Genomic DNA, 21645 nt, shown 5'->3' with positions numbered 1-21645 from the left:
CAGATGGAGGAAATGTTGAGTTGGATCTTGGAGATGGCGTGAAGCTGGAAGGTGTGAAAACATTTTGTTACCTTGGAGACATGCTGAATGGAGAAGGTCGATCAGACTCGGCAACGGTTGCTAGAGTGAGATGTGCATGGAAGAAGTTTCGGGAACTGAGTGGCGTGCTGACGAGGAGGGGAGTGTCATTGAAGCTGAAGGGAAAGGTGTATGCTGCATGTGTGAGAAGTGTTATGATTTATGGGAGCGAGACATGGGTAATGAACGTAGAGCAGCAACGAAGGCTGGAAAAGGGTGGAAATGCGAATGGTTCGGTGGATGTGTGGATTTATGGTTGAGAGAGAGAGGAAGACAAATGATGAATTGCAAAAGATGATGGGAATAGAGCCTGTGATGGATGCTGTGAAGAAAAACAGGTTGAGATGGTTTGGTCATGTGTTGAGGAAGGATGAAAGTGACTGGTTGAAAAGAGTGATGGAAATGAATGTAGAAGGAAGTAGAGGATGGGGAAGACCGAGAAAGACTTGGCTAAAGATGGTGGAAGAAGAAATGCGGGCAAGGGGGTTAACAAGGGGAGATGCAGAAAATAGGGCAAAATGGAGAACATTGTCATGGGGACCGCAAGGCTAACCCCCGCTCTTGCAGGGAAAATGGCCTTAAAATGCCTGTTGTTGTTGTTGTTTCAATTGTGAAGCATAACCTAAAAATTATAAAATTTTCGCATCCTGATCTTCTCCAAAATCTAATAAATTAATCCTTGGCACACGTCCGAATCCGTCCTCAACTTTTTGAGACATTGTGCTCACAGACAGACAAAGAAACAAACAAACAGACAAACAGGGGTGACCTCGTTCACCTTCGGAGGCGGAGGTAAAACAAAATACAATTCGATGTTTAAAAAAAGTTGATATTTTTTCAATAAAGTTGATTAAAAAAAAGATATGTCTGCTCTCGCAGGGCAAATGGCCTTAAAATGCCTGTTGTTTTGTTTTTGTTTAAAAAAAGAAAACATGGCCCCATTGCGGTTTCCTTAGAGAAAGCGTCTTGCACACGTCAATTGATGTGCGGCATGGATTATGGACGCAGCAAGGGTAAATCGGCAAGAAGCATTCCCATTGGCAAGAGCACATCCGTATTTGCCATTTTTTCTTATACGTAGCAGAGGGGAGGCCCCAGTTGCACCCAAACATGTATGCACCAAGAAACAAAAAACAGTGCAACACAAAACGCAATCTTGGCAAACAGACACGAGCAATGAAGGCCAAAGCCGTCCCCATTCCAAACAGCAAGGTACAGACAGCGCTCTTGCAAACAGGATGACGGCACAGCGGTAAAGGATGCATTTGAAGCAAACATGCCACCCCCAACGTCCAACGAACATCCAAATGCCGAGCGCCGGAGGGGAAAAAAGTATACTGCTGTGAATTTGCTGTTTTAACTCCGAACGAAAACTTTTTGAAAACTTAATGAAGTGTCTGCTCATGCATAATTCAAAAGGCGGCGATATGCCCATATTCTCACACATCTTCGAAGCCTCCCTGCAGAGCCGCTTCCCTCCATCCTCCAGCAACACACCCCTCGTACTCCCACGTCTCAGCTTTTCTAGCTGCCAATTACAGTGCAAACACAACTGCCCTCTTCCAGCACCCTCAGTGGCAGGAAAAAGTTGTTCCACAGAGAAGGAGAGACCTTGGACACCTTTTTACCTTTTTAACGTCACTGGGCCACAGGAAGGAGTGGGATAGGAAGAGATGGCGCATCATGACAATTTGTGGAATCGAGTGCAGGTGTAGACAACGAGTTGGTCACAGGCCCAGGCTGTTGATCTTGCATCAGCTTCAATCGACTTGCACTTAAACTGGTCAGTCCTCTGCCATTTACAAAGAACCATCACTTCAACCATCTTCACCGTAGCTGCGCAATGGGCATGGAGTGTATGAACAAACATCTGGGTGCGGAATGGATATTAGGATCTTAGCAGGTCAAAACCCATCACATGTGTTGCTTTGTCCAGACATCACAGGTATTTCTTCAAGCAAACGTATTTGTTTATATTTTATCACACCAGGTGACAGCGAGTAAACATCATCCACCATTGCCAGGATCTGACTGTGCTCGCCGTAAGAAAAGGTGGCAAACCTACACTTGAGCACAGCTATCCTGGAAAATTTCAACCAAGGGGACATTTTCTGCTCTTTTATAAAGGGCAATTCTAAAGGGCAGTTCTAAAGGGCAGTTCTAAAGGGCAGTTCTAAAGGGCAGTTCTAAAGGGCAATTCTAAAGGGCAATTCTAAAGGGTAATTCTAAAGGGCAGTTCTAAAGGGCAGTTCTAAAGGGCAGTTCTAAAGGGCAGTTCTAAAGGGCAATTCTAAAGGGCAATTCTAAAGGGCAATCCTAAAGGGCAATCCTAAAGGGCAATTCTAAAGGGCAATTCTAAAGGGCAATTCTAAAGGGCAATTCTAAAGGGCAATTCTAAAGGGTAATTATAAAGGGCAATAGAAAAAGGGCAATTCTAAAGGGCAATTCTAAAGGGCAATTCTAAAGGGCAATTCTAAAGGGCAATTCTAAAGGGCAATTCTAAAGGGTAATTCTAAAGGGCAATTCTAAAGGGCAATTCTAAAGGGCAATTCTGAAGGGCAATTCTAAAGGGCAATTCTAAAGGGCAATTCTAAAGGGTAATTCTAAAGGGTAATTCTAAAGGGTAATTCCAAAGGGTAATTCTAAAGGGTAATTCCAAAGGGTAATTCTAAAGGGTAATTCTAAAGGGTAATTGAATGAATGAATGAATGAATGAATGATCGTTTTAAGGCCATTTTCCCCGCTAGAGCCGGGGTTAGCCTTGCGGACCCCATGACAATCATGGTTCCCTGTTTGAGGCAATGTTTTTATGGCCGGATGCCCTTCCTGACGCCAACCCTTGGTCACGCTCTTACGATGCGCATGGATACGGTGTACCTATTCTAACCGGGGTACACACCGGGATCATTCATCCCAGCAAGCTGGTACTCAATTTGCCGACCTCGGAAGGATGACAGGCTGAGTCAACTCCCCTGGCGTTAATTCAGCGATCGACCGGGATTCGAACCCAGGATCCTAGGATCCCAAGCCTGCACCCTAACCGCTAAGCCAACACAAGGATAAAGGGTAATTCTAAAGGGTAATTTGTAAAGGTTAATTTTAGAGGGTTCTAAAGGGTAATTCTAAAGGGTAATTTTAGAGGGTTATAAAGGGTAATTATAAAGGGTTTCATTTGTTTCTAGGCTTTGCCTATTTCATACTAAAATCTCAAACTGAACCGCTTCCTTCGGACAAGGGTGCGATTTTTGAAAGCTGTCAGTGAGCAAATGTTGAGTCTATTTCAGCAGGTGACAACCACCCCTCACCTCCCCCCCCCCCCTCTCCTCTCCTCTCTTCTCTTTGGTTCCTCGACAACATCGCCAGAAGGCTCATGTGCAGCAGCTCTCTCCCATTGTATTGATTCTTGATCATGGATGGATGCGTTCTTCTGTCGATTCCTTATGTACATCAACAGCCCAACACTCAACATGTGCGTGTGAGCTTGTTAAATGAGCATTAGGAGCATTAGGAATGACCACAAAAAACTTATTTCACATTGGGATGTTGAGAGTTGGGGGGAAGTGAAAGGGAGGGATCAAAATGACAGCTTTTTCACTCTTCCCCACTTGATCCCTGCATGAGTTGCATTCATTCACCTTCCTTCCCCTACTCTTAGCTCCTCCATCTACCTTCCTGGTTACAAGGCCAGGTTAAATCTCCATTAACCCTGATTTACAGCTCAAACTCCACCTGGTTATAAAAATCCAATGCAGGTTTACCCTCGATACCTTTCGGCTCCGGCCATGGTACAGGTGAGGACAACAGTCACATCAGTGCCACGTCATAAGCAAACAATCATCATCAGATACTTTGAGTCCATCCTGCTTAGCTTCTGTCCGAAATTGGATGTTCTGCACATTCCTCGTTTTTAGTGATCCACTCGGTTCACAGATGATACCAAAGAAAACAGAGCGGACACTCGAACCATTACACTATCGAGTTTGAATCTGGGAGGTCTGTGCTTTTAACCCTGGCCGAGTCATACCAATGGCTTCAAAACGGTACGTGCTGCTTCCTTGCTTGATAATCAGCATTTTAAAAGGATAAAGCACAGACAAACAACCACAAGTTAGCGCAGGTTTTGATGGCCCCCATGGCATCCTCCTACTCCCGCCTACTCCTGCATCTCCCGTCTCCTGCAGTACTTCCTGCATCTCCCGCCTACTCTCCATCACAACTGCCAGATCATCCGCATAAAACATCTTCCACATACTACCCCTCATGTTCACCTTTCTGCTTACCAGCTCCATCACCATGATAAACATGAGTAGGTCGAGAGCGGTTCCCTGCCTCAAACCGATGTTCACATTGAACTCCTCAGACATACTAGGACCAATCAAAACTCTTCCCTTCGCTCCTTTGCACATCCCTTCCACCAAACTACCTTCTGCTTCCGACACTCCCATTCATCTCAGTGTCACCATAACCATATCTGGGGACAGTGTGGTTCCTCCTTCCCCTTCCATATCAGCACAATTAACCCTGTCCTCCAATCCTTTGGAATTGAACCATCTCCCATACATACATTCAATAACCTCTTCTTCAAACTGACTCCGACTTCTCCCGCTGAAATTATCATCTCTGTGCACACCTCATCAATGTCTGGCACCCTTCTCTTCTTCATCCTCTTCAATGCCGTCTGCATTTCCTCTTCTGTGATCTCCACCACCTACACTTTCCCCTCCACATAACTTGGTAGCTCCAGCTCGCCCTTGCTTCTTTCCCTGTTCAACAGCTCTGAAATATCCTTCCCACACCTTCAATACTGCTTCCCTCTCTGTCACGAGCCTCCTACCACAATTTTTAATCACTGCCATGTTCTTGTCCTTACTATCCTCATCCCTGTCACAAGCCAAATGTATAGATCATCTTCTTGATGATCATCACCAATATATAAATCATTCTCCTCTTCCAACCTGTTGTACACCTCCCCTTCCATATCTTTCCTTACTTTATAAAAAGCTCTCCTTGCTGCTTTCTTATTTTGCCCATACAGGTGCAGCAACCCTGCATCCGGCTGCCTCCCTTGATGCTTGATCTTCTCTATCCTCTTCCAAACCTCCTTTTCACCAACTTCCTTCGTTACTTCCTCTGGCCATCATACCTGGTTTCTGTCCCCCAACAATGCACCCTTTCCTGATGTCCTTGCACACAAAACTTCTGCACTTCCCATAAACGCCTCCGTACTTTCTCCACTTCTCCTCCAAATCTTCCACTTCTTCACGAAGTTACTCATACCTGGCCCTCATCCTCTCCTTGTACTCTACCACGACGGTGGCGTTGAAGTTCCTTGTAAGGTAATCGAGCCACAACAAGGTGAGGATAATTCATGTATCCGTGTAATGTCCGACTCCACGTGTATATTCACAAACTATACGGATATAATTATGCAACGAGATATTCAGAATTGCCTGAGAAATGCCAAAGTGAAGGAATGGTAAAGATGAAGTTAGTATCATAGACAACTAGATGATAGCAGTCATGTAGGACTCAAGTCCACAGTACTTTACTGTTATCCCGGACCTTTTACCTCAGCGGTCTGTTTTCTAACCCTAATGCCAACCCTAATGCTAACCCTAACCCTAACCCTAACCCTAACCCTAACCCTAACCTAAAAAACGCTGAGGCAAAAGGTCCGGGATAACAGGAAAGTACCGAGTCCACTTTTTGGAGGACTCGGACTCGGACTCGGACTCAACTTTCAGGACTCAGACTCTGAATAGTGCACAATAAAACTTTTAGGGTACAGTAGAAAGTAGAAATAAAAAGTGCACAGTAAAACTTACAGTAATAAGGCCTAATTGGTTTCCTGCCAAAATGCTCGTACCATGCAATTGTGAAGCAGGTGATTATAAAGGATTAACTGACAAAATTAAGCAATCCTGCAGGTAGAGGAAAATGAAGGTAACTCTGACCGATGCTCCAGATTTTCAGAGATAACGTGAAACGTCTTACCTTCGTGTAATGGCATGCGATCCAAAACACATTCTGTTCTTTCAAAGAGCACTTTTAAAGATTTGTTGAATCACTTTAAACCTAAACACTAAATGGCTTACCTTGAAATGATATCAATGCTTTAGTTTTAAGTGCTGCACAAAAATAAGGTACATTTTCCATATAATAATAAGAATGAGATTTTGGAGTGTAGAAATAAACTCGGAATGAGTCATCTACTTATACAATGCCTGATCTAAAACGATTAAAAAAAAACTAACCTCAGAAGGAGGATGACAGCCTCGCTTAACTATATGAATATATATACCAAGTTATAAAAATCGCTACATATGGTAAATTTTGTCAGATTTCACTCTAGATTTGGACATTTATTTAGTCTACAGGAACTAATCCTCATATCCGAATCCAGATTTTGATGGATATGCTTCAATTACGTAATGATAATAATAATCAATCGTCTTTCCAAGGCAAGGCACGTTTGAATAGACTAAAACAAAATGGCGACTTAAGAATACAGTGAGCTGACCAAAATTGTGGGCCGCCATATTGGTAAGGCTTTTTCGGGTTTTCTTTTATTTTGAGTACTTCGTTAATAATCTTCAAAAAGGGTGTTAAAACAGACACAAATACCCAGTTTTCATCATTGCAATCTATTGGAGGTCCAGGTGTATAATTCTTAAGTCTTAAGGCACATCACTTGGTCACTGCCATGTCCGAATATCAGCTCCCCAGCTCAAAAGGTGCCTGAGATATTGCCTAGATGAGAAAGGAAATAAATAAGTGCTTAATTAATCGATAATAATTAAGTAATTAATCAATTAACTGATTAATCAAAAGACAAAAAATACCGTTTTTGCCAAAGCACTTGCTCACTATTTGTGCCGAAATTTCAGCTTCCTAGCTCAAAGAATGGCTGAGATATCGCCCGGACAAACAAGAAAACAACCGGAGTGAAAACTGAGTACTCCCTTTCAGTGTGCGTCATTGCCGAGCCCCCTTCGGTGCCTGGCAATGAGTCATACAGCGCCTGGAGATGGCAAAGGAAAGGAGCGGTGTACAATACACAACCTCCATCCATCTTAGGTGGCGGAGGTAATGAAACCTGCGTGATCCCATGCGAGCATGTAAACCTTTTGGGTTCCACAAAGCCGATTATATTCGAGACAATGTCCCTACTTCGACAAACATATTTAAGGGATAATAATGAAACAGTTATGAATCAAAACTCGGGGACTCTAACTAATTTGCATTTCGAGGTACAAAGGTGAAAGCTTAAAAACTTGGAAAAAAATAATTAATAAAACGTTTAAATGATATTTATCTATCTTCTATATATATAAAAGCCTGGTGTTGGCTTAGCGGCTAGGGTGCCAGCTTAGCATCCTAGGATCCTGGGTTTGAATCCCGGTCGATCGCTGAATTAACGCCAGGGGGGTTGACTCAGCCTGTCATCCTTCCGAGGTCGGCTAATTGAGTACCAGTTCACTGGTAATTCCCTGTTTGTCGTAAAAGGCGACAAACAGGGTTGGCGGCAGGAAGGGCATCCGGCCGTAAAACATTGCTTCAAAAAGGGGACCAACAAAAACAACAACAACCACGGTGCCCGAAAAAGGCCAACCCCCGCTTTGTGGGGAAAAATGGCTTCTAAAGGTGGTTTATATATATATAAAAGAAAGTTTTTGTTTGTTTGTTTGTCTGCACGCACTAATCTCCTGAACGGTGAAAGATAGGAGGAAACCTCTGAAACAAAAAAATGTCGGGACGGGCCCCGGGAAGGTTATAGGCTAGGTGGCGAGGCTGGTCGAGGCCGCTTAGGCCGGGCTGGGCCCATTTCGCAATTAAAAGCTGAGCTCAATTATAGTAGTCAATCTTCTACGGCCACGAGTAAAAGCTGAATTATAGTAGTAAATTCATTCAAAAATAACTAAAAATGTCGGGACTGGCCCCGGGAAGGTTATAGGCTAGGTGGCGAGGCTGGTCGGGGCTGGGCCCATTTCGCAATTAAAAGCGGAGCTGAATTATAGGAGTCAATATTCTACGGCCGCGAGTAAAAGCTGAATTATAGTAGTAAATTCATTCAAAAAGAACTTAAAATGTCGGGACGGGCCCCGGGAAGGTTATAGGCTAGGTCGCGAGGCTGGTCGAGGCCGCTTAGGCTGGGCTGGGCCCATTTCGCAATTAAAAGCTGAGCTGAATTATAGGAGTCAATCTTCTACGGCCGCGAGTAAAAGCTGAATTATAGTAGTAAATTCATTCAAAAAGAACCCGGGAAACGCCGGGTGCTTTCGGCTAGTTAGATGATAAATTACTGTTACTTAAGAATCCTCAGTCCAACACTGTATAAACAAGCAGATGCATGGCAAGCTTTTGGTTGTTCGTGGGTGTGGCCGTGTGGGGTCCATTCAAGCACGGAGGGAAGAAGAGACAGGGGATGGTCAGTTCGGGTGTGTGGGAGGAGGCTGGGGTGGCAGGCACGCTATAATGAAGGCACCTGGTGCTACAGGCTGCATAATGATGGTAATTAGCTTTAATAGCGGAGGTGCCGGCGATTGTTCGTACAATCATTTTTTCTTTGCCCTGGATGGTTGTGGTTAGCCAGTCTCATTAGTGCTCAGCCACCAAGCACTCTTAGCTGTAAAGGCTCATCACCACCCTTCCCTGCTCCAAAAAATACAATTACTCGGGTAGACGGCATCAGATGCCTTCATTCGACCATTGCTTCCTTACGATACCTGCAGAACATTTCAGCAAATCGCAGGTACCCTACATTATCCCAAAGATGCTGAAGAGTAGAATAATCAGTGGGACGGTGGTTGAGCTTTCAAAAAGGATCCAAATTTAAGATGGACACTCAGCACTCAACACAGAGTTAACGATGAGAGATGCATCTTCTCAGCGCAGATAAAGGTAAGGTAAAGGATAGCCAGATGCAGGACGTGTCTTCTCGCTCGCAATGCCTGGTGCTGCCGGTCTCGACAGCAATTCCAGGAGATTGCCCACCTTTGGATTAAATGTTCACGACAAAGAAAAAAAAAAAAACACTCGCAGCATTTCTAAGACCTGCAATGCGCCGCTTTCTCGTTCCAAGATAACACTGGCACTTTGGAGGCTTTTAGTGAGGACTCGGTGTGATGGCTGCATTCATAACGCACCACACAATAAGGCACCACTCACTGCTCGGTGCAAAGCACTCAACAGCAAACACCCACAGTCCCACATGCAGCACGTGTCCGTCCATAAGGTCAATCAGGCATATTCAAACCTGAGCAAATGTGACAATAACAAGAAAAATATATATCTAACAAACCCACATATAATGCTGCAGAATAGAAGCAAAAACTACTGTGTATAACAAGAGGAGACCCTCATTTTCCCAATTTAAAAACATATCTCCGACTGGCTTCACCAGCCTGTGTACATTTCTCAATGGATAACGTCGTCACTGCAGTTGTCATACTGAGGATGTCTTTTTTCACAGCTATTAACCTTTCTGTCCCAAATATCACATTTCTTTATTCAATCAAAGGACTATATCTGGGGAACTACCCTCAAAGGCACAAAAACAATAGCTCTACCAGGGCGATACCAAATACAACCTCAGATCAGTCCACCAACTCCTCCTCACTCACAACCATGCATCACTCTACCACTCCTCAAAAACAACCTCAAATCAGTCTACCAACTCCTCCTCAATCACAACCATGCATCACTCTACCACTCCTCAAAAACAACCTCAGATCAGTCTACCAACTCTTCCTCACTCAACCATGCATCACTCTACCACTCCTCAAAAACAACCTCAGATCAGTCTACCAACTCCTCCTCAATCACAACCATGCATCACTCTACCACTCCTCAAAAACAACCTCAGATCAGTCTACCAACTCCTCCTCAATCACAACCATGCATCACTCCACCACTCCTCAAAAACAACCTCAGATCAGTCTACCAACTCCTCCTCAATCACAACAATGCATCACTCTACCACTCCTCAAAAACAACCTCAGATCAGTCTACCAACTCTTCCTCAATTACAACCATGCATCACTCCACCACTCCTCAAAAACAACCTCAGATCAGTCTACCAACTCCTCCTCAATTACAACCATGCATCACTTTACCACTCCCTTTCAAATACAACCTCAGATCAGTCTACCAGCTCTTCCTCAATCACAACCATGCATCACTCTACCACTCCTCAAAAACAACCTCAGATCAGTCTACCAGCTCCTCCTCAATCACAACCACACATCACTCCACCACTCCCTTTCAAATACAACCTCAGCTCAGTCTTCGAACTCCTACTGAATCACAACCATACATCAATCACTCCACCAGCTCCTCCTCAATCACAACCTCACATCAGTCTACCAGCTCCTCCTCAATCACAATGACACATCACTCTACCACTCCCTTTCAAATACAACCTCAGATCAGTCGACCAGCTCCTTCTCAATCACAACAATGCATCACTCTACCACTCCTCAAAAACAACCTCAGGTCAGTCTACCAACTCCTCCTCACTCACAACCATGCATCACTCTACCACTCCTCAAAAACAACCTCAGATCAGTCTACCAACTCCTCCTCAATCACAACAATGCATCACTCTACCACTCCTCTAAAACAACCTCAGATCAGTCTACCAACTCCTCCTCAATCACAACAATGCATCACGCTACTACTCCTCCAATACAGCCTCAGATCAGTCTACCAGCCCCTCCTCAATCATAACCATGCATCACTCTATTACTCCTCAAAAACAACTTCAGATCAGTCTACCAGCTCCTCCTCAATCACAACGACACATCACTCTACCACTCCCTTTCAAATACAACCTCAGATCAGTTTACCAGCTCCTCCTCAATCACAACCATGCACGATTCCAGAATGCTCCTGCTGTCACTTTTCCAGCACTCCCCTAAATCACCAATTTTCTGTCTTGCCCCAAACAGTTAGCTGCAATTTTGTTCAGGTGACATGTCCATTCTTCTATGACCCCTCACTGTTAACAGGTTATGCTGTGTAAAGTGAGATGTGGCTCAGCACACGACAATGTGGCTATGTCATTTAAAAAGGAATAGGCTGGTTCTAGCTCAAACTAGATTAAAAATTGTTGATGGAGACAAGGTATTTGAGTCACAGGTACATATCATTCAATCTTCCATTTCTAAAGCCCTTCTTACTTCACCGTACCCAGTGCCTTTGAGCATTTGTCCATTGTGGATGCGTAGAGAGCAGCGCAGATCTTCAGGCAAAATACGTCCAATTTTCTCCTCCACAGCATGGAGCATCTGCTCAGTTGCCCCACCTGGGGTTGGGCAGACAGGTTGTGATTTAAATATAGTGAAGTGGTACTTCTCCGGAATTCGCATTCTCAAAATTAAGCTGAGACAACATCTACACGTTGTTATAAAGGCCACATGTAAAGTTAAGTAGTATACGATTTCATTCTGATAAACAAAATGGCTGCCAGGTCAGATCTGCTGTATTACAGCCAGGTCAGACTCACCTTTATAAGAAACAAAATGAAATCTGTGTATAGAAAAAGAAAAGGTTTTCTCCCCACAAACCAATAACAAATCCATCTCGGTCATGAAAAACATAGTTTTTTTTTTAATCACATGCCAACATTTTTGACCTTTTATACGACACCAGCATTATCGAGAAACAGGGAGTGCTTTGTTAATATAAAGACAAGTCAACCAACAAAGAAGTCATGTGACCCTTCAAACCTGTCATATCCAAATTGCATTCCTGATTCAGGTACGCGATTGTAATAGCTTAATTCTTCAATCAACTTTTCTTTAGAGCAATGCATAAGTAAATATTTGCATGATTATGGCGCCGACCCAAAGGTCTACGCTTGGGTAAAATACGAAGGGTTTTTTTTTCACATCCATGCGACTGCAGAATAGAGGAGCAGTCTTGAAGTCATACTTAGTGATGCAGTACCCCCCCCCCCCCCCCCCCCCCCCCCCCCGGCACAGCACCAGAATAGCATTTCCATGTTTTTTATTTGTTTATTTATTTGTTTGTTTATAGGAGCGAGGTTCCTGGACAAACAAACTTCCTGGACATTGGACAAACTGAATAAGGAAACATATTGGGATGCAAGGGAGGAACGAAATGTGGAGACAGGTGAGAAATGGAGGCCTAAAACTAACAGTAGTAAAAACTGAAAAACAGTGCAAAGTTCAAACTCTCCCAACCACCCTCCTCTTGCCTAACCCTCCCCCCATTCACTCCTTATTTGTCTCCAGCAATCCAGGTGGACAGCAAACCTCAAACCCTTTGTCCCTCTATTGTAAAATTTTTCAAATGGACTTCCAGCTTCGGTGAAGTCCTGCTCTTCCATTCAGGCATTGAAGGTGTGTCAGCTCAACATCCATTTCACAAATCCTTCATGTATTTTGAACTTTGCATCCGGTGAACTTCTCTTCCTCGTGTTCTTCAGGCGATTTGCATTTCCCTTCCCACATCTGCCACTTAGCTCCCCATCTTTCAGCTTTTGCCACGAGTTGAGACATCCTTATGCAGAATTACAAAAACAGATCTCAATACGACTTGTTGGGAAAGAACAGCAAACAATTGCCGGCACAATTGCTTGGAAATCACTCACTTATGCCAGTGTCAAGAAAGCTTTGGAAAATTGAGTTTTTCCTCTAAGTGATGCCAGTACATGCCTGCATTATGCTCACCCATCGCCGGCAAATGCAACCATACTTCAAACACATGCTGCACGTATCAAGAGCACTATGTTTAGAAATGGTTTGCAGCTCTTCAATTGTCAACAATCAGCACATCTTGAAATAGCAATGCGGTTACTCTAACCCTAACCCTAAACACAAGGAAAAGCCAATCCTGAGCAAACATAGATGAAACGGTTCCAAGCCAAACCTAACATGACAAAGAGGAGCGCTTGAAAAAAACACCTTCAAACCAAACCCACGTCCCTGAGATAGGTGTTCAAACCCACAGCCTGGGCCAGGCATTGTGCGAAGCATTGAAGGTTTGGGACACCAGCCGTGGGAGCAGCTCATCGGACCCTGGGAGGATGTAGCTATTTGTGATTCCTAATGTAATCACCAGTGCAATTTGGCAAAACCGCAGCACCGCTAACCAACAAATTAACTGGTTTCCAGTAAATCAGGCTATGCGTCAGAGATGGTTTGAGAAATTTACGTTACAATTATTCATAAGCATCTCATTTGAATTCACCCAATGGAGATAAAAAACACTTAACTACAACATTCACTCAATCATCGACTGACATCCAGATGACATGAAGCGAGTACGAAAAGAGAATTTTAAAACTACGTTACATGAATACCTTAACAAAAAAACAAAACAAACAAACAAAGCAAAGCTAATTAGCAAGAAAGTTTACAAATATGCAAAAATATAAAAACCAAGAACTTTCACAACTCTTTACAGAAACCTCTAGACTAGAGTATTTAAACTAAATTGGTTAAAAAAAAAAACAGGCTCTCAGCTTGAATGAATGAATTGCCCATTTGACGGCATTGGTCATTTCGTGAACTCGGGCATATTGTGCAGTTTGTAGCAAGTTTACATTGTACAAACAAACAGTCAATAAATAATCAATAATGCAGGATTTATTGTGTAATTTACGTTTTATATTCTCTTTACAGGAACGAAGCTCTTGGAAGAAGAGCGAGGCAGAAATGACAGTGGGACAAACGTCAACGGAATCAGATCAGGTATGGGAACATGAGCAGCACGTCGCCACATCCTCTTTCCGCACGTACTCCAGGGGCTTCCGTCTGGCCATCCCCCAAGCAGATTCCCGGCTCATCCCCATCTCATCGAGATACCGCTCAACCTGCTGCAACCACAAGGCACGTGGTCGGCCCGAAGGCCTCCTCCCCTCACGAGGCTCCCACACAGAGAATCTGGTGAGCAGCCACAGCATCAGGAAAACGAGCTTTATATCCAAGCAGCCGCAGCTGATGCTCACGGACTATATGGGTAACAAATCTCATCTGAGTCTCTCTCAACAAATGCTCATTAGACAAAGTCCAATGAGTGATAGCCAAGGATCTCCCAAGAATCCAGTCCATGCAAACACTGAAATGTGCGGGGGCCAAATAAACATCCCTGACAAACTCCAGTAACAAATGGAAATAAGTCAGAGATGGAAACACCACACCTCACAGCACTCTCAGGATCAGAGTGTATTTCAGATCAATCGGCTTTGGTGGCATCCCACGAAGACTGAGGCTCCTCCAGAAGGCATCCCAATTCCCTAAATCAAACGCTTTAAGGAGATCAACATAAGCTGCAAGCAGATTCTGCTGAAACTCTCGCCTGCATTCGGTGAGGACCTGAAGAGCAAAGATACGGTCAACAATTGAACTCTTTGTTGTAAAGCCTGACGGCTCTGAGCGCTGGTGCTCAAGCAGATGGTGGCGCACCCTGTCAAGAATTATCCAAGCAATGACCTTGCCCAGCACTGAGAGCAGTGTCACCCCTCGGTAGTTGTTGCAGTCCTGCCGATCACCCTTCCCTTTCCAGAGAGTGACAACAAGGCCCCTCTTCCAGTCAGTTGGGACGATGTCTGTGCTCTAAATAGAGCACAGAACTAAATGCAACAACACGAGTACAGAATTTCCACCAACCACCAACGTTTTCAACAACCAGACCCATTAGACCTCCACTCAACCTGTTCACAAACTACTTGGCTACTCTTTCATCCTTGAGCATGCCAACATCCAGCCAAGGCTGGGATGGTACCATTCTCTTGGATTTGAGCTGCAGCTTCAGCGTTGCTATAACAAGCCTGTAATCGGTACAGAGGAACTGAGCGCTCTAGTAGACCCCGCAGTTCTAGAGTAACCTCCAGCAACCATAACGAGAACATGGTTAATCTCCTTTGCCACATCACCAGCATTGCTATGTCAAGTCCAGTGATGGGGTTATGTGTGCTGAAACCATGCATCAGCCACCCTAAGTCCACAAAATCTTGCGAAGTGAAGAAACTTGGTGATATTGTGGTTCTTGGTTCCAGACCCATGGGAACCAACACGTCTCATAATCATCCCTATCAGTCTCTTGATGCAATGAAATCCCCCAAGACGAGAAGAGTATCTCGCTTGCGGCACTGATCAACCACCGAATCGAGTGCAGCGCAAAATGTCTCCTTCTCAGTGAAATCATTCACCTCCGTCTGAGCAAATACAGACACCAGGGAAATGACACCCAGTGAGTGACGAATCCTCAGTCTCATAATACACTCATTGACCAGTGTTACCTCGATTACAATAGGAGTCAACTTGTTGGACACAGTTACAGCAACTCCCTGGGAATAGCAACCTCAGGGCAACCATATCAATAGTCGGTGTAGCCAACCATCATGATCTCACCACTATCTGGTCCACAAACATCAGGAAGTGCTGCAATATACTGATAATTATCAGACAATGGAGCTCATATAACTACAGAGACAGGTGATCATCCTCTCTTATCTGATCCATATCCTCTTCACTGAGATTTAGGGCCTCCAATCATTACTGAGAGAGGAGCAGAAGGATGTCTATAGAGTTGAGTGAATGGGACAGAATCAAAACTGATCGCACTTACCTTTAAGAGTTGCCATCAAGGAAGGACAATGCTTTTTGAGGAATTCCTCCAAATCCAGCCACGTTTGTTTGAGAGGAGCATACACAGCGATGTACCTTCCCAAGTCACGGTACGTGTCCTGGAAAAGTCCACTCCATGTTTGCCCAGCAGGCAACCTAGTAACAGAAAGAAGATATTTATTTTAAAATAAGCAAAAATTACAATTGTTAAATGAGCATTGTTCTGAACATCAGTGAACAACATGTGATTATTTTGCAATATCTTCATCATTTCATAAAACACAGCAAGACCAAAAGATTTAACACCAAAAACGTTTACCCTTCATTGCTCAGACCAAACAACACACTAACCAACTAGAAGGGTATTCGCTAGAGCACATACTTCCACCAGGCTGAGCTTATGTTTTGTATCCCACAGATAGACCAGACCTTAACCTGCAGATCTGCATCCGGACCTTAACCAAAATCCAATCCGCTTGTTATTGTCTCCTACCCAACACATTCACCTCGTGTTCTCATGATCTGCCACAAAACTTTTTGAGAAATCATGCCATACTTTATAGCGTTTTGGCTCGATCTCTCAATGGTGAAGAAGCAATGAAAGAATTATAGTATCCGGATCCAGATCTTCACCAAAATCGAAAATAAATTTGTCCTTGTCACACACCAAACATGTCCACCAAGTTTTGTTCGAACCAACCATAACTTCCTGAGATATCCTGCTCACAGACAAACAGTGAGACGAACAGACGGATGAAAACATAACATCCAACCACCTTCAGTGGGAAAAAAAAAAATTCTCATAGCAAGATGAATATCTTCACCATAAACTAATCAATTCGCCCAAGGAAGGCGCCCAACCTGTCTACCAAGTTTCATCTGAATCCATCCATAACATAATCACAATAATCTGAATCCATCCATAAATTTTTGAGTTATCCTGCTCACAGACAAACAAACACACAAGAAAGATGTCGTGCCGAGCACGATACGAGCAAGCTCCAACCCCCCCACCCCCAAAGAAGAAAACGCATGGATACATCAAATTGGCTATGTCATCAAGATTAAGCTTGACGATCTTAATCAAAGCTCAGGTCAATTGGATGAAAACCGATTACTTTTCTTTTTATTTATTTATTTATTTATTTTTTTTTTTTTTTTTTTTTTGTATACAATATCGAGGCTCGTGAAAGAGCGAACATTAATCACACAGAAAGACAAACCGACACATAAAACATATAACATAGGGAGCGGTACACAAGATGGGGAGAGAGGGGGAAGGACACAAACACAACATTTGAGAGCAGGGACCGAGAGACATGGAGACATCGAGAGATCTGAGAGAGGGCGAGGGCTTTGGGGGGGGGGGGGGCGTGGGAAGGGGGCAGTGGGAGAGGTATAAAACATATGGACACTGCCAGGACTTCCAGGAAAGAAGTTGGAATTTCAAACAAGGTGGATCTGGGGTGAATTAGCGGGGGTAGAAAAGATCAAGGTTTTGGATGGGGGAAGATAAGAGATGGTGGTGAACAGCTGTTTTAAAGACCTGGAGGGAGGAGTGGGATTGAAGGGAGTGAGGGAGTTTGTTCCAGAGGCGGGAGAAAAGAGGAATGAAAGAGTGAAGGTGAGCGGAGAGCCGAGATTTCGGCAGTTTAACCATCAGAGGGTTGCTGGCAGATCTTGTGCGACCTGTAGGAATATTTGGGGGACAGAGCACAGAGAGAGCTGGGGGTGCAAGGCCGGAGAGGAGTCGGTAGAAGACAGAAAGACCACCTACCTGCCTGCGGTGAGTGAGTGAAAGGCCCTCAGAGATAGCTTCATCGCGGGAGATTCCAATAATTCTGAAAGCTTTGGTTTCAACAGCGTGAAGCCGAGCTAGGTGTGAGGCAGGAGCACCGGCCCATAGGGGAGAACAGTATTCCATTGAGCTGCGGATGAAAGCCTTGTATGTGGTGAGGAGCTCAGGTGTGCCGAGGAAGGACTTCGCACGACGGAGGATGCCCAGTCGGCGACTGGCTTTGGAGGCCAGCTTGGAAATGTGGTTTTCCCAAGAAAGATCATGGCAGATAGTGAGACCCAAAATCTTGAGCGACAGAACTTCTTGGAGAGGATTGTTGAGAAAGTAGATGGGAGGGTTGTCCAGTCGATCTTTTCGGAGAGACATAGTAAGAGTGTGAGATTTGTCAGGATTGAAAGACATGTTCCACTTGTTTGACCAGTCTGTGATTTTGTCGAGGTCTTCAGAGAGTGAGGAGGCAGCAGACTGCCGATCTGAGGGAAGAGGAATGGAGCGGCAGAGAGTGGAGTCATCAGCAAAGAGATAGAGAGGATTTTCGAGAGAGTCAGAGAGATCATTGATGAAGACCAGAAAAAGCACGGGGCCCAGAACACTGCCTTGGGGAACTCCAGCCTGAACAGGAAGAGGAGATGAGAGAAACCCATTCAGGGCCACACGTTGACGACGACTAGAGAGGAAGTCCGCCAGCCATGCGTGGAGATTTCCATGGATACCAAAGGAGGAGAGTTTGGTGAGCAGAGCGGGGTGCCAGACCGTGTCGAAGGCACGTGATATGTCGAGGGAGACAGCTCTAATTTCCTGTTTGGCATTGAGGACCTCCATCCATTGTTGAGACAGCAGAAGCAGCATGTCCAGAGTAGAGTGACCTGGTCTGAAACCAAATTGATGATCAGAGATCAAGCCATTGGAGAAGAGGAAAGATTTCATATCAGAAGCAATGATGGATTCCATGACTTTGCTGATAATTGGGAGAAGGCTGATTGGTCTGTAGTTGCTAGGATCTGTTTTTGCACCTTTTTTGTGCAAAGCGGTGATGTTGGCTGATTTCCAAGCAGATGGCAGTTGACCTTGAGCAAAAGAGAGGGTGAAGAGAACAGAGAGAGGGTGAGATAGAGCAGCAGAGCAGGATTTTAGGACCCGTGGGCTGATGCCGTCGGGTCCAGTTGCAGAATCAGAGTCGAGGGTTGACAGAAACTTTTCCACCTTGTCAGGAGGAAAGGACACGGAGTCCAGGAGCAGCAGGGTACGACTGGGTATGGTGGGTACAGAGAGGGATGGGTTTGGGACACAAGATTTAGAGGCAAACACAGAGTTGAGGCATTCAGCTTTTTCACGTGCGGAGTCAGCTGTGTAGCCGTTTGAGGTAAGGGAGGGGATGGAGGGGGAACAAACACCAGAAACGGATTTGACCAGACGCCACCAGGATTTGGAAGAGGGAGACAGATAAGAGAGTTCGGTCTTGAGAACGGAGAGATATTGTTTCCTGGCTCTCCTGAGGGTGGACACACACTTGTTTCGGGCTTTGTGAAAGGAAATGAGATTGCCTTCCGTTGGATTTGCTTTCCAGGAGACGAAGGCAAGTTGTTTCTGGGCAACAGCCTCACCACAAGATTCCGTGTACCATGGACGGGAGGAAGGGTATGACAACTGAAGACGAGATGGGATAAATCTGTGCATGAGAGAGAGCAATTTACTTTGGAAGAATTCCCAGGATGAGTTGATGTCAGAGGTGGTAGAGATGGGAGACCAGTCCAGATGATTGATGGCTGCTTGAAGACCGTGCCAGTTGGCCTGAGTGAAATGCCAGACTCGTCGACGCTGAGCAGGCTCCCTGAGGATGGTCAGAGAGATGTCCACTTTAACAAGGACATGATCAGATGATCCGATCGGAGCAGAAGAAGAGCAGCAGACATTTTCAGGGAAGTTAGTCATAACCAAGTCCAGAAGAGAAGATGTTCCGTTGACTGAGATCCGGGTCGGGAAATTGACAGATTGTGTCAGTCCCAGTGAGTCGCAGAAGTCCTTTGCTGAGGAGCCATGGCTGGTGAGAGAGGTACCCACACCCAGCCAACTGGCATGATGACAGTTGAAATCACCACATATGAGGAAGAGAGAGTTGGGATGAGTAGATAGAAGTTGGTCCATATCATCAGACAGCGAGATGTAGATGGAGTCATCACTGTTTGGTGGACGGTACAACACACATATGAACAAGAGGTGGGAGCGAAGGGGAAGCCGTAGCCAGAGGTATTCCTGGGGGTGAGGTGGAGAGAGTGCAGTGCAGGGCGAGTGAGGAAGAGAGTTTTTGATAAAGATAGCAACCCCGCCTCCAGGACGAGGCTCAGGTCTATCATACCGGAGGAGGGAGTAGCCCGGGAGAGATACTATGGAATCAGAGACATCATAAAGGAGGAAAGTTTCTGTTAAGCAGATCACGTCTGGTTTGACAGAAGCAACCTGTATGGAGAGATCAGTTAAGTTTGAACGAAGGCCCCGGATGTTTGAGGTCCATACTGTTAATGAAGAGGAAGGGGGAGCATCAGATACAGAACAGGGGGGAGGAGGGGTAGGGTAAGATGTGGAAGAGGTGGAAGAGGTAGGGAGAGCTGTTGAAGGTGAGTAGGGGAAAAAGGTTGATACTGGGACACCTGCACCCAAGCCACTGGGACACCCAAAATGGGGCTTTTTGACTGGAAAAGGGGGTGAAAAGGCACAAAATCGCTGAAAAATGGCCCAAAAGTCCTAAAATCGTTGTTATTTTGCCCCAAATCGTGTGTTTTTTAAAGTGGGTTTTTGGGAAATCATGAACGTTTTTCCGCCATACACTCTGCTAGTTTCGAGTGGTGATGCCGATAGGCATCACCCTCGAAACGCGCCGTGTTTCGACGGGCAGCTTGTATAATCCTGTGGATGATGATATAACTTTTTTTTAAAGACAAAGCGAAGGCGGAGCCGAGCGGCGTCATATAAAAAAAGTTATCAAGTTAGTAATTCTCTAGCCTCGCCGTTGGCGAGGCAATACGGGGTTCACTGATTGTTTGCGGTCCTTTGGTCCTTCTGTTTATTACCCCCTCTGCCAGGGATCCCCCGTTTATTATCCTCCTATATCGAGGTTCACTGTTTGTCTATGATCCCACTGCTCATGTATCGAGGCTCTAAAATCCACCTACCTGTGATCCCCCGTTTATTACCCATTGACTCATGTATCGAGGTGATTTAGTAGATTATCTATACTTCCATTGTACATCCCCCCTTTAGCAAGAGGTATGATATCCAAAAGGAACCGATGTGTTCCCATCATTATTTAAATATCGTTTATCATCATATGCACCAAGTGCCTTCTTAAGAACTTTCTCGGAATATATTTTATGTTTATAACTTCTTATTCCTTTAATATTTCTGTACACAACCTCCTTTGTATCCATCGTGTTTTTATAATCATCAAATCCGAGAGTTTGTTTTATAACCCCCTTCTTTATTCCCTTTAGCTTTTTACCAGTTTCAAGTTTATCCCCATCAAAATATCTATACGCATATGACTTTGCTCTAAGGCCAATAAATTCACTCATAATTTTTCCTCCAAGTTCATCTTTAAATTTTCCAATAACTTTTTCATTGGCTTTTGAGAAGGCCTCTTTCCTCCCATCTTTAAACCCAAGGTAATTACTCGTGTCATATACTTCAGAATTATTTATCATGTCTTTAAAAACATCATCAGTTTTGATATCCAATATAAAGCTGTCTGTGTCCATATACATCAGCTCAACTTTTTCATTATATTTTGGTTTCAGATTCTTATAATAAAAATCATACATCAAGGACTTTGATAAATCAAGAACTGTAGTCCCAATGTAGATCGGCTTATCCATTTTAATTTCTTCCCTTAGCATATTGATCCCACAAAAGTTTTCATCAAAAATTGTTATACTAGCAAAGTTTGGCTTGTTGATTAACCTAGAGGTCTGTTTCCATGTTGTTGTTAATCTGATATCCCTCCTATTTCTAACATTTTCCATCGTCTTACCAAACACTGAATTATTCATTAACTTATAAAAATCTTTCTCAAATGGAGTTGTTCCCTTTGTTCTCATCTGAGTGTTGTAGTCAATATATTTTGCCAACCAATGACTCTGCTTAAATTTTATTATTCTATGAATTTTTTCCACAACTAAT

General features: G+C 44.3%; 1 protein-coding gene across 1 annotated transcript in view; it reads right to left on the bottom strand.

Annotated features, from left to right (window-relative positions):
- Window positions 1–21645, bottom strand: part of FBXO3 (F-box protein 3) — a 344255-nt gene that overhangs the window by 197317 nt on the left and 125293 nt on the right. The window contains exons 3-4 of the mRNA XM_078783944.1: window positions 15676–15830; window positions 11269–11383 (exon numbers count right to left, since the gene is read on the bottom strand). Of these exons, the coding sequence (XP_078640070.1) occupies window positions 11269–11383; window positions 15676–15830 (270 nt within the window). The remainder of the gene's footprint in view (window positions 1–11268; window positions 11384–15675; window positions 15831–21645) is intronic.

The sequence above is a fragment of the Myxine glutinosa genome, chromosome 8 (assembly GCF_964187855.1).
Source record: "Myxine glutinosa chromosome 8, kmMyxGlut1.1, whole genome shotgun sequence".
Classification (NCBI taxonomy): Eukaryota; Metazoa; Chordata; class Myxini; order Myxiniformes; family Myxinidae; genus Myxine; species Myxine glutinosa.
This window is presented reverse-complemented; position numbering and strand designations above follow the sequence as displayed.